Raw genomic sequence first — 12401 nt, 5'->3', positions numbered from 1 at the left:
TTTCCTCCTACGTGACGTCACATCCCGGAGAAGATGGCGCTGTGCTTGTGAATCGTGCATCTCTGCCTCCTGACTGTGACCGAGGATGGCGCTGTCTATCTGCACCTGGGTGTCTGGGCTTCGCCGTGTCCTACTGACAGGTAGGCATTACTGGTTCACGGATTGCACCGGGGCTGCGCTCGTACGACCTTGTATATAGTGATTACAGTTCCAAGCGGTTAAGCTGTATGTTCACTAGAGGCTTCACTGTACAGCTTTGTGTGTCTCCAGAACTTTGCTCGGCGTTGCGCTCTGGCGGCCATTTTCTTGGAGACAAGTTTTACTTTATATGCATACAGCGGGTCTCTGCCAAAATGGCTTCTGTAGAAGGGACAATTATGGCATATTCTTCCGTGTTACATTAATTATGATTATGGGTGCATTGTGGTTCTACAAACTATTTGTAATGGGACAATTAGATTTCAGCTGGGACTGCGGCCATATGCCTCTTCTGTATCTCCGTGGCTGTCACATGTCACAAGCTCTGGGTCAGTTTATAATGTAAGTGTGAACAGAGTCTGACATGGCAGCGGTTAAGATGATTTCATGGGTGGTCAGTGTGTGCAGGCTGGTTGTCACCCTCACCAGTAACTCCTGGAGCAGCACGCCTGTGACCCCTTTCTAGCATGTCTGTAAGCAGTATTAGGACACGGGGAGGTTGTTTAGGTGATGCTGCTCCTTTATTGTGCCAGTAATGTTATCTATGGTATCCGTGTTAATCTGTATTATCCCTCTTTCCTCTCTTCTCACCATACAGGTTGCGTCTCAAGCCCACATAAGGTGATCACGGCTGGACTGCGCTCCTATAAACCGCCCCCGGATTTTAGTGGTGAGTTTGATGAGATAAAGATTATTGGTTATAAAAATAAGTGACCGAATGCACGTCCTATAATGCTGCGTTCTGCGTAGGGGTCCCCGCATCACCTGTGCAGTCTGCTGGTTATATAGTAACTTTATTACTAGAGATGAGCGAAGCCTGGACAGGAAATGTATGATGCTGCTGCTTGTCAAATCGTCGGTCGCCCGCCGCGCACCGCTATTCAACCGTAGCGATGCGCGGTGGGGGAACAATGATTTTAGGTCTGGCCCTAAATGAACGATCAGCCGATGACACGATCATTGGCTGATTGTTCTCTCTATTTCACCGAACGATAATCAGCCGAATCGGGCCAAATGGGGCTGATCCGGCCGATTATCGTTACTGTGGAATAGGACCCTTAGGGCTTTATCCAAGTTCAGCAGCCACCGCTAATCAAATGCCGAAAGTTCGGGTTCGGATGGACTCGAGCATGCTCGAGGTTCGCTCATCTCTATTTATTACCCATAAAAGTACAGACAAAACAGTTAAATTCATATAAAATTAGAGCAAAGAAAGGATAATGGTGGATGCCCTGGATGAAGAGGTAAACATATTATCACATAGTGTCTTAAAGGGATATTTTGGCATCCCCCCCCAAATCAACTGGTGCCAGAGATTTATACAGATTTATAAATTACTTTGTATTTAAAAATCTTAAGTCTTCTGGTACTTATTAGCTGCTGTATGCCATGCAGTAAGTGGTGTATTCTTTCCATAGTGCTCCCTGCTGCCACCACAGTCTGTAACAGGAACTGTCCAGAGTAGTAGCAAATTCCCATAGAGAACCTCTCCTGCTCTGGACAGCTCCTGGCAGGTGGCAGCAGAGAGCACTGTGTCAGACTGGAAAGAATACACCACTTCCCACACAACATACAGCTGCTGATAAGTACTGGAAGACTTGAAATTTAGCACCAGTTGCTTGAAATTCATGAATCTATATACATTTTTAGCACCAGTTGATTAGAATTTTTTTTTTTTTAATAACCCCTTAAATGGCCCACATGATCTAGAAGAAACAGTAACTGAACTGCAGTAACCCGGCATGGCTACCACACAATATACAGACCCTTCTACTCACTTTTCTGTATATGTGGGTTCCATGGTACTGGTGAGCAGCTGATTAGTAGGATATGGCATTAATAAAAAGAAAAAAAAAAGGTTCAGAAAACTTCTGTAAGGCACCCCATAGAAATATATTTAAATGTGCATCATGTAGCAACATAAATAAGTACACAGCCAGACTAAAAAAGAAACTTTTCAAAGATGGTTATATCCTCTAAATCATGGGTCTCCAAACTGCGGCCCTCCAGCTGTTGCTAAACTACATCTCCCATCATGCCTGGACAGCCAAATCCAAAGCTTTAGCTGTCCAGGCATGATGGGAGTTGTAGTTTCGCAACAGATGGAGGGCCGGAGTTTGAAGACCCATGCTCTAAATCCTAGCTCCATTAAAGAGGTTATCTAGAGCTACAAAAACATGGCCACTTTCTTCCAGAGACAGCACCTCCAGTTGGATGGGGTTCTGTAACTCAGTTGCATTGAAGTGAATGAAGCTTAATTGTAAACTGCACCTGAAATGGAGACAAGAGCAGTGCTGTCTCTGGAAGAAAGTGGCCATATTTTTGTAGCGCTTGATAACCCCTTTAAAACCCTAGAAATTCAGGTGTAGCTACCTGTAACCACACTTAGGTTCTAGGATGCTATGATATGGGGAGAACATGTAGCACAGTACTGAAGAGGTTGTCCGGGCAAAGTTATTTTTTTTTATACATTGCCCAGGGAGGGGTATAAAAAAATTTCACACAGCTGCAATGTCCATTGCAGTAAGCTTCTGGGTTCAGAGATGTGATATTACAGGCCGCTCAGCTAATCCGTAGCCACAGCTGTGTCTCACCTCAGTCACTGATTGGCTGAGCAGCCTGTGATGTCACATCCCTGTAAGGTAAATATATAAGGATATTGGTATTTGCATCAATGCAGGTGTTTTTGGTTTAGACCGTAAGACTACACATTAAAAATGTACAACTTGTTTCTTGATGCCCTCTCTTTGTTAGGAAGTGATTGTTTGACCTACAGGTGCACAGCTTGAGGCTGCACTAGTGATAGCAGCATGACTGTCGCTTTCTCTCAGGATCTGAGTTCTCATGGAGACAGTGGGGGAGATTAATCAAACATGGTGTGAAGTGAAACAGATTCCACCTTTCTTTTTCCAAAGAGTCTGTAAGGAATGAAAGGTGGAATCTGATTGGTTGCTAGGGGCAACTGAGACGGTTTCACTTTACACCATGTCTGATAAATCTCCCCCAGTGTGTATTACAGTACGTGTGTGTGTGTGTGTGTGTGTGTGTAATATATATCTATATCTCATCAGCGGGATGTAGTCATGCATGAATTTGAATGCTTGTCTTTTATCTTCTCAGACATCAGCATGAAAGAACGACCCAAGCTGCGCTTTATGAATAAAGTTCCAGATGTTGTAAAAGTAGTGAAGGTCCCCAAGCGTTTAAATGACATTCGTGGTCCGGCATTACACGGGCAGGAGTTCCAGGATGGACAGTATGGCATTTTGGTGAGAACCAGGTCATGATTCATGGTTGGGTCCGAACATACAGACGGTATATTAAAGGGTTTCTGTGGGACTTTATTAATGGCCTAGCCTCAAAATAGCCAATCATTATAAGATTGGTAGATCAGTCCTCACTTATTAATGGCTTATCTGAGGGAAACCCCTTTAGTCAGCACACACACCGCATGCACATAGTAATGTGTTTATGGTTGTTTGCGGGCACTGTAGACTGGTTGTATTTAGGTACCGTGCCCATTTTTTTCTATGAGATGTTGGAGCTGTATTGTGCCTCAATTGTTGAATGCTTAGTAACAAGAGAAAGACAGGGATGCTCTATAATGTCATCTGTGCAAAGTACTAGTAATCGCAGTTAGTATGTAAGTACTCAAGCATCATATGCACATTGTATCATGAGGGCCTGCAGCCTTGGACAAGATTTGGTTACACTATGAAGTGTGATCTCTTTTTTTTTTTTTTTTTTTTTTTTTTTTGGGCGGGGGGGGGGGGAGTAAAGTGAACAGTATGGTGGCGCGCACTCAGCACTGGGGTCCCGGGTTCATATCTAGCCGAGGATAACAGCCGCACAAGGTTAGATCACTAGTTTCAGGGGTTTCCTCTTACACTACAAAAAAATACTGATTGGGTAATGTGGATGGTGTGGTGATTTGTAGTTTCTCTTGTGCACAGGCTTTGGGAGGAGGATACCTGCATTGGGGTCACTTTGAAATGATTCGTCTGACTTTAAACCGGAAATTTGACTCCCGCACGACTTTCAGCAACTGGTTGATAGAAGCTCCGAACAAACCCATCACACGTAAAGGACTCGGCCAACGTATGGGTGGTGGGAAAGGTGCTGTGGATCACTATGTCACCCCAGTGAAAGCCGACCAACTAGTGGTGGAAGTGGGAGGACGCTGTGAGTTTCAGGAGGTCTTGCCTGTGCTAACACAAGTGGCCAAGAAGCTTCCATTCCCTGCTATAGCTGTAAGTCGAGAAACCTTGAAGAAGCGCCAGGAGGAACTGGAGGAAAGGCAGAGAAATAACCAGAATCCGTGGACTTTTGAGCGTCTGGTGACTCGTAACATGATGGGCTGTCGAAAGTATCTTAGCCCTTATGACCTGCAATACAAGGGCAGGTACTGGGGCAAGCGCTGTCTGAAGGAACGTGTGTGATGGGGCTGAACACATTATGCCAGATTTCTGATGTTTCTAATAAAATTCTACAAATAAGAATGAAAACCTGTCCATAGTTCGCCATGACCCAGATCCCAAAGTGCTGTAAACTGCAATGTATGTCACACACAGCATATCCGTATAATCCAGTATGTAACACAATATCACGCCATATAGAATTACTGTGAAACAATTAGGTAAAATTCTTGATTCCGGAATCTTGTGATATGATGTACCAGGAGGTTGATGTCCTGAGTGGCATGACATGAATGACACATTATACAGTGCAGGGCCGGATAGACAATATTTTTCTGGGGCCGCCTTTAAGCTTAGAGAAGGTAACCCTATAGGGGATCACCAGACTTGGAGTTATGGCGACCATTGTCAGAGAGGTTAAGATGGTCTACAATGTGCCACACCTCATTCTGTTGTCTGAGAAAAAACAAACCCCCTTTACCCTTTTAATGGCCACCTAAATTTTAAGCCTTTACCACTCAATGGCTAAGGTCTATTTTTTTTTTTTTTAAATAGGACCTGTTTCACTTGACTTCCCCTTTTAACCCTGCACATATAGCAGTCACTACTGCAAAACCGGTGGAGATGTGAGGCTTCCGGTGATTGTTGTTTGGATCCTGCAGGTTTCTTGGGTTTCACCTCTGGCAGCCATAGTGGAATAAACAATGCCAGTGGGGGCAGAATTTATTAAAGTGGTGATTAGAGATGAGTGAACCTTGAGCATGCTCGAGTCGATCCGAACCCGAACTTTCGGCATTTGATTAGCGGGGGCTGCTGAACTTGGATAAATCCCTAAGGCTATGTGGAAATCATGTATATAGTCATTGGCTGTATTCATGTTTTCCAGACAACCTTAGAGCTTTATCCAAGTTCAGCAGCCCCCGCTAATCAAATACTGAACGTTCGGGTTCGGATCGACTCAAACCCGAACCCGGTTCGCTCATCTCTAGTGGTGATCAAGAACAGAGATTTTGCTGGAATCATGGGAAGAAGTAAAAGACTTTATTCACCATGCAACATCTTTTACTCAGGATTTGTGTCTTGATCAAGCGTAACACAGACAACACGACGTGACATAATAGCTGGAGCAGGGAGAAGCAAGCATACTTTGGAGGTGAAGCACAACATGTTTGCTTCTCACCTGCTTCAGCTATTTATATGTCACTGTGTGTTTGTTTTTTTCTTGATGGAAACAAAAAACTGCATCCTAATGCGTTGCATACTGTATAAAGTCCTTAAATTTGCACATGTCCTGCAGCATCGGGTCTCTTCAAAATTGGTAAAATCTGCAACGCTGGCACGGTTTACACTCTGATTAGTCAGGATCTGTCTGTATAGAACTCCACCAATTGGCGAAACAAACATGGAAGAGCACTTAGACTCATTCCATCAACCAGTGGAGATTTCTAGACCCAACCTATCAAAACGTTTGACTTGTCAAAAGTTGTTTGGCAATAGCACTTAGTGGTCTGAGCTCCATTTTGCTCAGAGACAGAGCAACACATCTGCATTGAGAATTAAATATGTCTGCCTGCTGCTGCGGGAACCTTGTAATACTGTTATCTATATTGGTCCACTACCATTTTTCATATATCCATAGGGTAAGGGAGAAATGTGGGATCACGGGGAGTCTATCCACCAGGATCTTTTAAGAGAACAGAAACAGCAAGCCCTCCTTGTGAATGAAGTATGACTGCTCTAGTGAGGCCACCCCTGCTATGGGGCTGATGGGGATCATGTTGCTGCCAGTCCCGTGAATGAAGCTGTGGCTTTGCAAGTGTGATTGTGTTCCATTTCTAATGGACAATTTGGGACCACCATTCTCTAGATTAGGGAAGGTGGTCTCTGCCGTTAGTATTTATCACCTCTGGACAGGATAGGATACCTCTGGACAGGATAGGATATGACAATTAGTGGACAACCCCTTTAACATGTACAGTATTCAGTGAAGACTGCAGCTAGATAAGACCCAGTTTCCAATCACTGATCATATAGAATATTGCCTTAAAGCAACTGTACCCACAATCTGACCCCCTTTAACCCGCACAGCCCTGGCTTGGAGCATACATCACCTGGTCCAAGCTCCTGCTTGCTTCGAGGCCTCCCAGCATCTCCCAGCGGTCAGGCAATCAGTGCGCTGCCCTGCTGCAGCGCTCTGACTGGCTGTCCACCAAGAGACTCCGAGGCAAGCAGGAGCCTGGAGCAGGTGATGTATGCCCCAGGGCTGCCCACGGCCCGGAGCATACATTACCTGCTCAGCGCCGCGGCTGTGTGAAGCTCCCCGCTCCCCTAGCTCCTCATCAGCCAATTAGTGCTCGGCACAACTGATTGGCTGATGTGGAGACGGGGGCCTCACACTGCCGCGGCGCCGAGCAGGTAATGTATGCGGCCGGGGGTTAAAGGGGCAGGGTCACATATCTGCAGCGGAATGAAAATTCCACTGCAGATATGTGACCCCATAGGCCTTCACTATATCAGGATATGCTGCGGATCTGGTACGTGTGAAGGTACCCTCAAAGTTGTTTTTTAAAATAATAACTGCATTACCTGCTGAAGGGACCCCAGGACAGATCTTGGATTGAAATTAGATTATGGGTACAGAGTCGCTTTAAGCATTGAACAGTCTTTGGCTGCTTTTTCACTACAATACATTAAATACAATGATGCTAGTAAAACATGATAAAAGTGTCATCTGCTAAAAACCTTCCCCACTTCTGCGTCTGCTCCTGAGGTCGCCTCGGGTCAGGTTGTACTGTGATATTGAGCCCCGGGGAATATCTTGCACTTCCTTATTACAGACACCTTCATTTCCTTGACAAAACACCTGCTTCAAGTATAGTGTGTACACATATCACGTAGATGGTTTTCCTCAGGTAACACTGCCACCTTGAGATTGTAATGAAGATGTGCGCTAGTGTGGTGTATATAATATAGTAATGTATTATTACTGCTTTAGTTATGTAGCACACTCTGCACCAGTGTCTGCCAAGGTTCTTCCCAAGCTGCAGGAGATCTCGCATACACACATGTAGTAGAACTGGGTGACGTGGCTGTATTTGCATTGTGTCCTTTGTATACTGTTATGTTTTCACAAAGCCAAAGAAGGACCCATGACTCGAAGCATTTCCTTGTGTGTATGCTGACAGTACACCACAACCACTGTGTGAACAGAGTATAAACTATTCAGCTTGGTGAACAGAAAGGTGGCCCCTCCTCTCCGAGAGCTTCACGATCCACAATGGGACCAGACAGGGGTGTCCCCTGTCCCCCCTAATATTCATACTTACCTCTGAGCCTTTCCTGCGGATGGTACGCGCCAATGGGGATCTGGGTGGGGTCCGGGTGGGAGACATCACACATAAGGTCGGTGCATATGCGGACGACCTTTTATTCTTTATTTCCACTCCTCTCATAACGCTACCGGTCCTTATGAGGGAACTGGAAACATATTCTTCTCTGTCCAACTTCAAGATTAATCTCTCGAAGTCAGAGGCCTTAAACATCTCCCTCCCGTCTGATCTGGTGTCTTCCCTCCGGACCTCCTTCCGGTTCCGCTGGGCCCCCAAATCTATAAAGTATCTTGGCATTTTCCTGTCAGCTTCCCTCAAAGATCTGTTTTCCCTCAACCTCTCACCCATCTTAGCTACAATCCAGTCTTGTGCGTCTTGGAGCAAGGGGACTTTTACGTGGTTCGGCAGATGTGCCATTTTTAAAATGTCCCTCCTGCCTAAGCTACTGTATGTCTTCCAGTGCCTGCCGGTCAGGGTCCCTATGTCCTTTTTCAAAGCTATCGCCTCCATCCAGATTAAGTTTATTTGGGGAGCCAAATCCCCGCATTTGAAACGGACACTACTGTGCAGACCCAAGAATGGGGGGGGGGGGGGGTTGCCCTGCCTGACCTGCATACTTACTATTTAGCCTCCCTTCCTAGGGTGATCGATTGGACACGACATGCCTCCACGAAACAATGGGTGGCTGTCGAACAAGCCGCCTCCAGCATCCCTCTGTGCTGCATTCCTTGGCTCCCGAACTCACAGACGCGAGCACTCCGCTCACATCCCTTGATCGGCCCGACTCTTCGGGTCTGTGACCATCCATCGGTGCGAGAGCGGCTATTGCCCCAGTGCTCCCTCATGACGCCGATACTCGGCCACCCGGACTTTACACCAAGTTTCACTGACCCGGCGTCCCGGAGATGGATTTCTCATAAATTTTTTAGGGTCCTGCACTTTGTGACGGACTCCTCTTGGCTGTCTGCGGAAGCACTCGGGATGATCCCGGACCTCACCTAGGGGTATGGAGATGCTCTCAGCTACGACATTATCTCCTCTCCCTTCCCTCAGCCGCCCAATTTACTTCCTCCAAAACCTACTTTAAATCTCTCTGTGATGGCCCCGAAGCTATCCGTCAGTCTCTGTCACTAATCTACGCTGACTTGACGACTCCCCCTGACCAAGATCCACCGACTTTCCTCCTAAAGTGGGAGGAGGATCTACAGCTAGAACTGTCTACGCAGCAACAGACTAACATCCTCCTCCTTGCCCACAAGGCCTCGGTAAGCTCTCGCCTCCAGGAGGCAGGGTATAAAATCGTGTCCCGCTGGTACCGGGTACCAGTGAAGTTGCATGCGATTTGGCCTGAGACTGACCCGATGTGCTGGCGTTGTGGCGGCGATCAGGGTACCTTCTTACATATTTTCTGGTCGTGCCCCCTGCTGTAATCTTTCTGGGATAGTGTACAGGGGATTACCCGCCAGGTGACGGGACTCTCCACTGGTCTTACCCCCGCACTGTTTCTCCTTCATCACTGTGAGATGTCCATCAAGAAATATAAACACTCCGTACTGCGCTTCCTGGTCATTGCGGCCAGGGCCTGTGTCCATCTGTACTGGAAACGCACTGTCCTCCACCGATCTCGCTTTGGGTGAGAAAGGTTAATGAACTCATGAGAATGGAGGACCTCACCTCCTCTCTGCACAACACTAACTCTCGCTTCACCAAGACGTTCAGTTGGCTGGAATTTCAGGGTACGGCTGACTACGCCTCTTTGATGTCGCAGGAGATGGAGACTGATATGCCCTCCTGAGTGAATTCCAAGATGGTCCAAACTGGTGCCTGGCGGTGGCCTTGGCTTTTGCACCCCCCGCTCCACCCCACCCCTTCTCCCCCACCCCACCCCTTCTCCCCCCTCCCTCTTCTACCTTCCCTTCCCCCTCCCCCCCTCTTTCTCTCTCTCCCTCCCCCCCTCTTCCTCTCTTGCCCCCCCTCACCCCCTCTCCTCTGCCTCTCTATATTACTTCGCTTGAGTGGGAACCCGAGTGGTCTCCCCCTTTTCTTTCCTTCTTTCTGCAGTATTTCTAGTTTTAGTATATCTACACCTTTTGAGTGGAAAAGCAGCAAGGATGGTCGGGGCCTTCGCCCTCTTGGCGCCTGTTTGGCAATTTGCATGGGTTTGATTGTTACCTACCACATGACCTTCTTTAAGGGGTCTTTCCCATTTTTGTATACTTTGCTTTTGTACCTTCCCTAGTGCGATATATCTCATTGTTTGCATTATGTGATGTCGCTGGGTGCCTGGAGGGTGGAGGGTTCCTGTTCGCTGTCTGTACCTGCAGAAAATGTGGTTCTGTTTGATTTAAATAAAGAATTTATAAAAAAAAGAAAGGTGGTCCCATTAGTTCTGGGAAAAATATTAAAGAGGTTATCTAGGCTTTGAAGACATAAACCCATTAACGCTTAGGAGTAGAAATGAGCAAAACTTGAGCATGCCTGGATTTGGCTAAACCCAAATGCTCTGTTTTTCATTATCAGTGACTGAAGAAGTTGGATGCTGCCTGGAATACATAGATGGACTGCATCCAACTTCTTCAGCCAAGTCATTAAATGCAGAGCATTCAGGTTCGGACGAACCCAAGCATGCTCAAGGTCTGCACATCTATAGTAAGGAGCATGAATTGTGGCACATTAAAGTGACTGTACCACCAGGCCCAGGCTGAAGCACTGGAGGTGGGCCAACCCACCCTTAGTGGGAGGAAACCCTAGCCCCTCTGATAGGGTTCCATTGATTCTAATGGAGTCACGTCATGGAGGGGCTGGGGTTTCTTCCCACTAAGGGTGGGTCGGCCCGCCTCCAGTGCTTCAGCCTGGGCCTGGTGGTAATGTCACTTTAAAGCGACTCTGTACCCACAATCTGACCCCCCCTCCAAACCACTTGTACCTTCGGATAGCTGCTTTTAATCCAGGATCTGTCCTGGGGTCCGTTTGGCAGGTGTGCAGTTTGCACAACCTCTCTGTCCCTCCTCCCCACCCTCCTTATCATTAGGAATGCTCCAGGCAGATTGCCTCCTATTCCTCAGCTGTGTCAGCCCAGCACATGGGCTGGATCGATAAGGACCTGTGCTATGTTCAGCATGGAGAGAATGTTCCTGAGGCATTCCTAATGCTGAAGAGGGTGGGGAGGAGGGACGGAGAAGTGGTGCAAATTTAGGGCACAGATACTCCCGTTTGGCACGGACTTCAAATTTAAGTATTTTTTTAAAGACAATAATTGTATCACCTGCCAAAAGGACCGCAGGACAGATCTTGGATTAAAAACAGCTATCCGAAGGTACAAGTGGTTTGGGGGGGTCAGATTGTGGGTACAGAGTCGCTTTAAGGCCTCCTGCACACATCCAGTAAATTTATCCAGATTTTTTCAGACCCATAGCCTTTTATGGGGCACAGACACACCATTTTTTTTTTTTGAGGGGTGTACCTTCAGAAAAATAGCTCAGGGTCTGCAATTAACCTCTTAAGGACAGAGCCAACCTGCATTTTTCCACTTCTGTTTTTTTCCTCCTTGTGCTTAAAAGGCCAAAGCACTTGCATTTTTTCACCTAGAGGGTTTTTGATCGCTTTTTATTACAATTTTTCTAGATTTGATGCGACCAAAAATGCGCAAATTTGCACTTTGGGATTTTTTGGCGCTTACGCCGTTTACCGGTCGATTACGCACACGGCGATGCAAAACATGTTTATTTATTTTTATTGATAACATGGGAAAAGGGGGGTGATTCAAACTTTTATTAGGGGAGGAGTTTCTTTTTACTAATATTAACACTTTTTTCTTTTCTTTTTTCTTTTACACATATACTAGAAGCCCCCCTGGGGGACTTCTAGTCTATGCATTCTGATCTCTCATTGATCTATGCTGTATATAGTAATACAGCAAAGATCGATGAGATAGGCACTCGATTGCTTTCGGCTGCTGCAGCCGGAAGCAACCGAGTGCCGAGTCAGGATCAGCGCCGTTACGGCGCAGACACGGGGATCGCTCCTCCGGGACATCGTCCGGGGGGGGGGGGGGGCTCACAACTTTGACAGCTGCATCTGATTACTTTATTAGCAGGCACGGCGATCGGCCATATGCAGCCCCCGGGACCGCGGCGGTTCAGAGCGGGGTCACCGTGCGGCCCCCCTCTGAACTCCCTGAGGCGACCACAGGGCGTAAATATACGCCCTGTGTCGTTGAGGGGTTAAAGGGGTTATCTAGTGCTACAAAAACATGGCCACTTTCTTTTAGAGACTTCACAACTCTTGTCTCCAGGTCAGGTGTGGTTTGCAATGAAAGGGGTTATATAGTGCTACAAAAACATGGCCACTTTTCCCCTACTCTTGTCTTCAGTTCAGGTGCAGTTTGCAATTAAGCTCCATTTACTTCAATGGAACTGAGCTTCAAACCCCACCCAAACTGGAGACAACAGTAGGGGGA

At 46.9% G+C, this 12401-nt stretch overlaps 1 protein-coding gene across 1 annotated transcript; it reads left to right on the top strand.

Moving 5' to 3' along the window:
* MRPL16 (mitochondrial ribosomal protein L16) lies at positions 1-4703 on the top strand. Its single transcript, XM_069979294.1, has 4 exons — positions 1-140; positions 797-868; positions 3319-3467; positions 4152-4703. Exons 1-4 carry the CDS (start codon positions 86-88, stop codon positions 4635-4637), a joined length of 762 nt encoding a protein of 253 aa, XP_069835395.1. The 5' UTR covers positions 1-85; the 3' UTR covers positions 4638-4703.
* Positions 4704-12401: the final 7698 nt, after the last annotated feature.

This window comes from Dendropsophus ebraccatus, chromosome 8 (assembly GCF_027789765.1).
Source record: "Dendropsophus ebraccatus isolate aDenEbr1 chromosome 8, aDenEbr1.pat, whole genome shotgun sequence".
In the NCBI taxonomy this organism is placed as follows: Eukaryota; Metazoa; Chordata; class Amphibia; order Anura; family Hylidae; genus Dendropsophus; species Dendropsophus ebraccatus.
The sequence above is the reverse complement of the archived record's forward strand: the minus strand, read 5'-3'. Positions and strand labels throughout refer to the sequence as shown.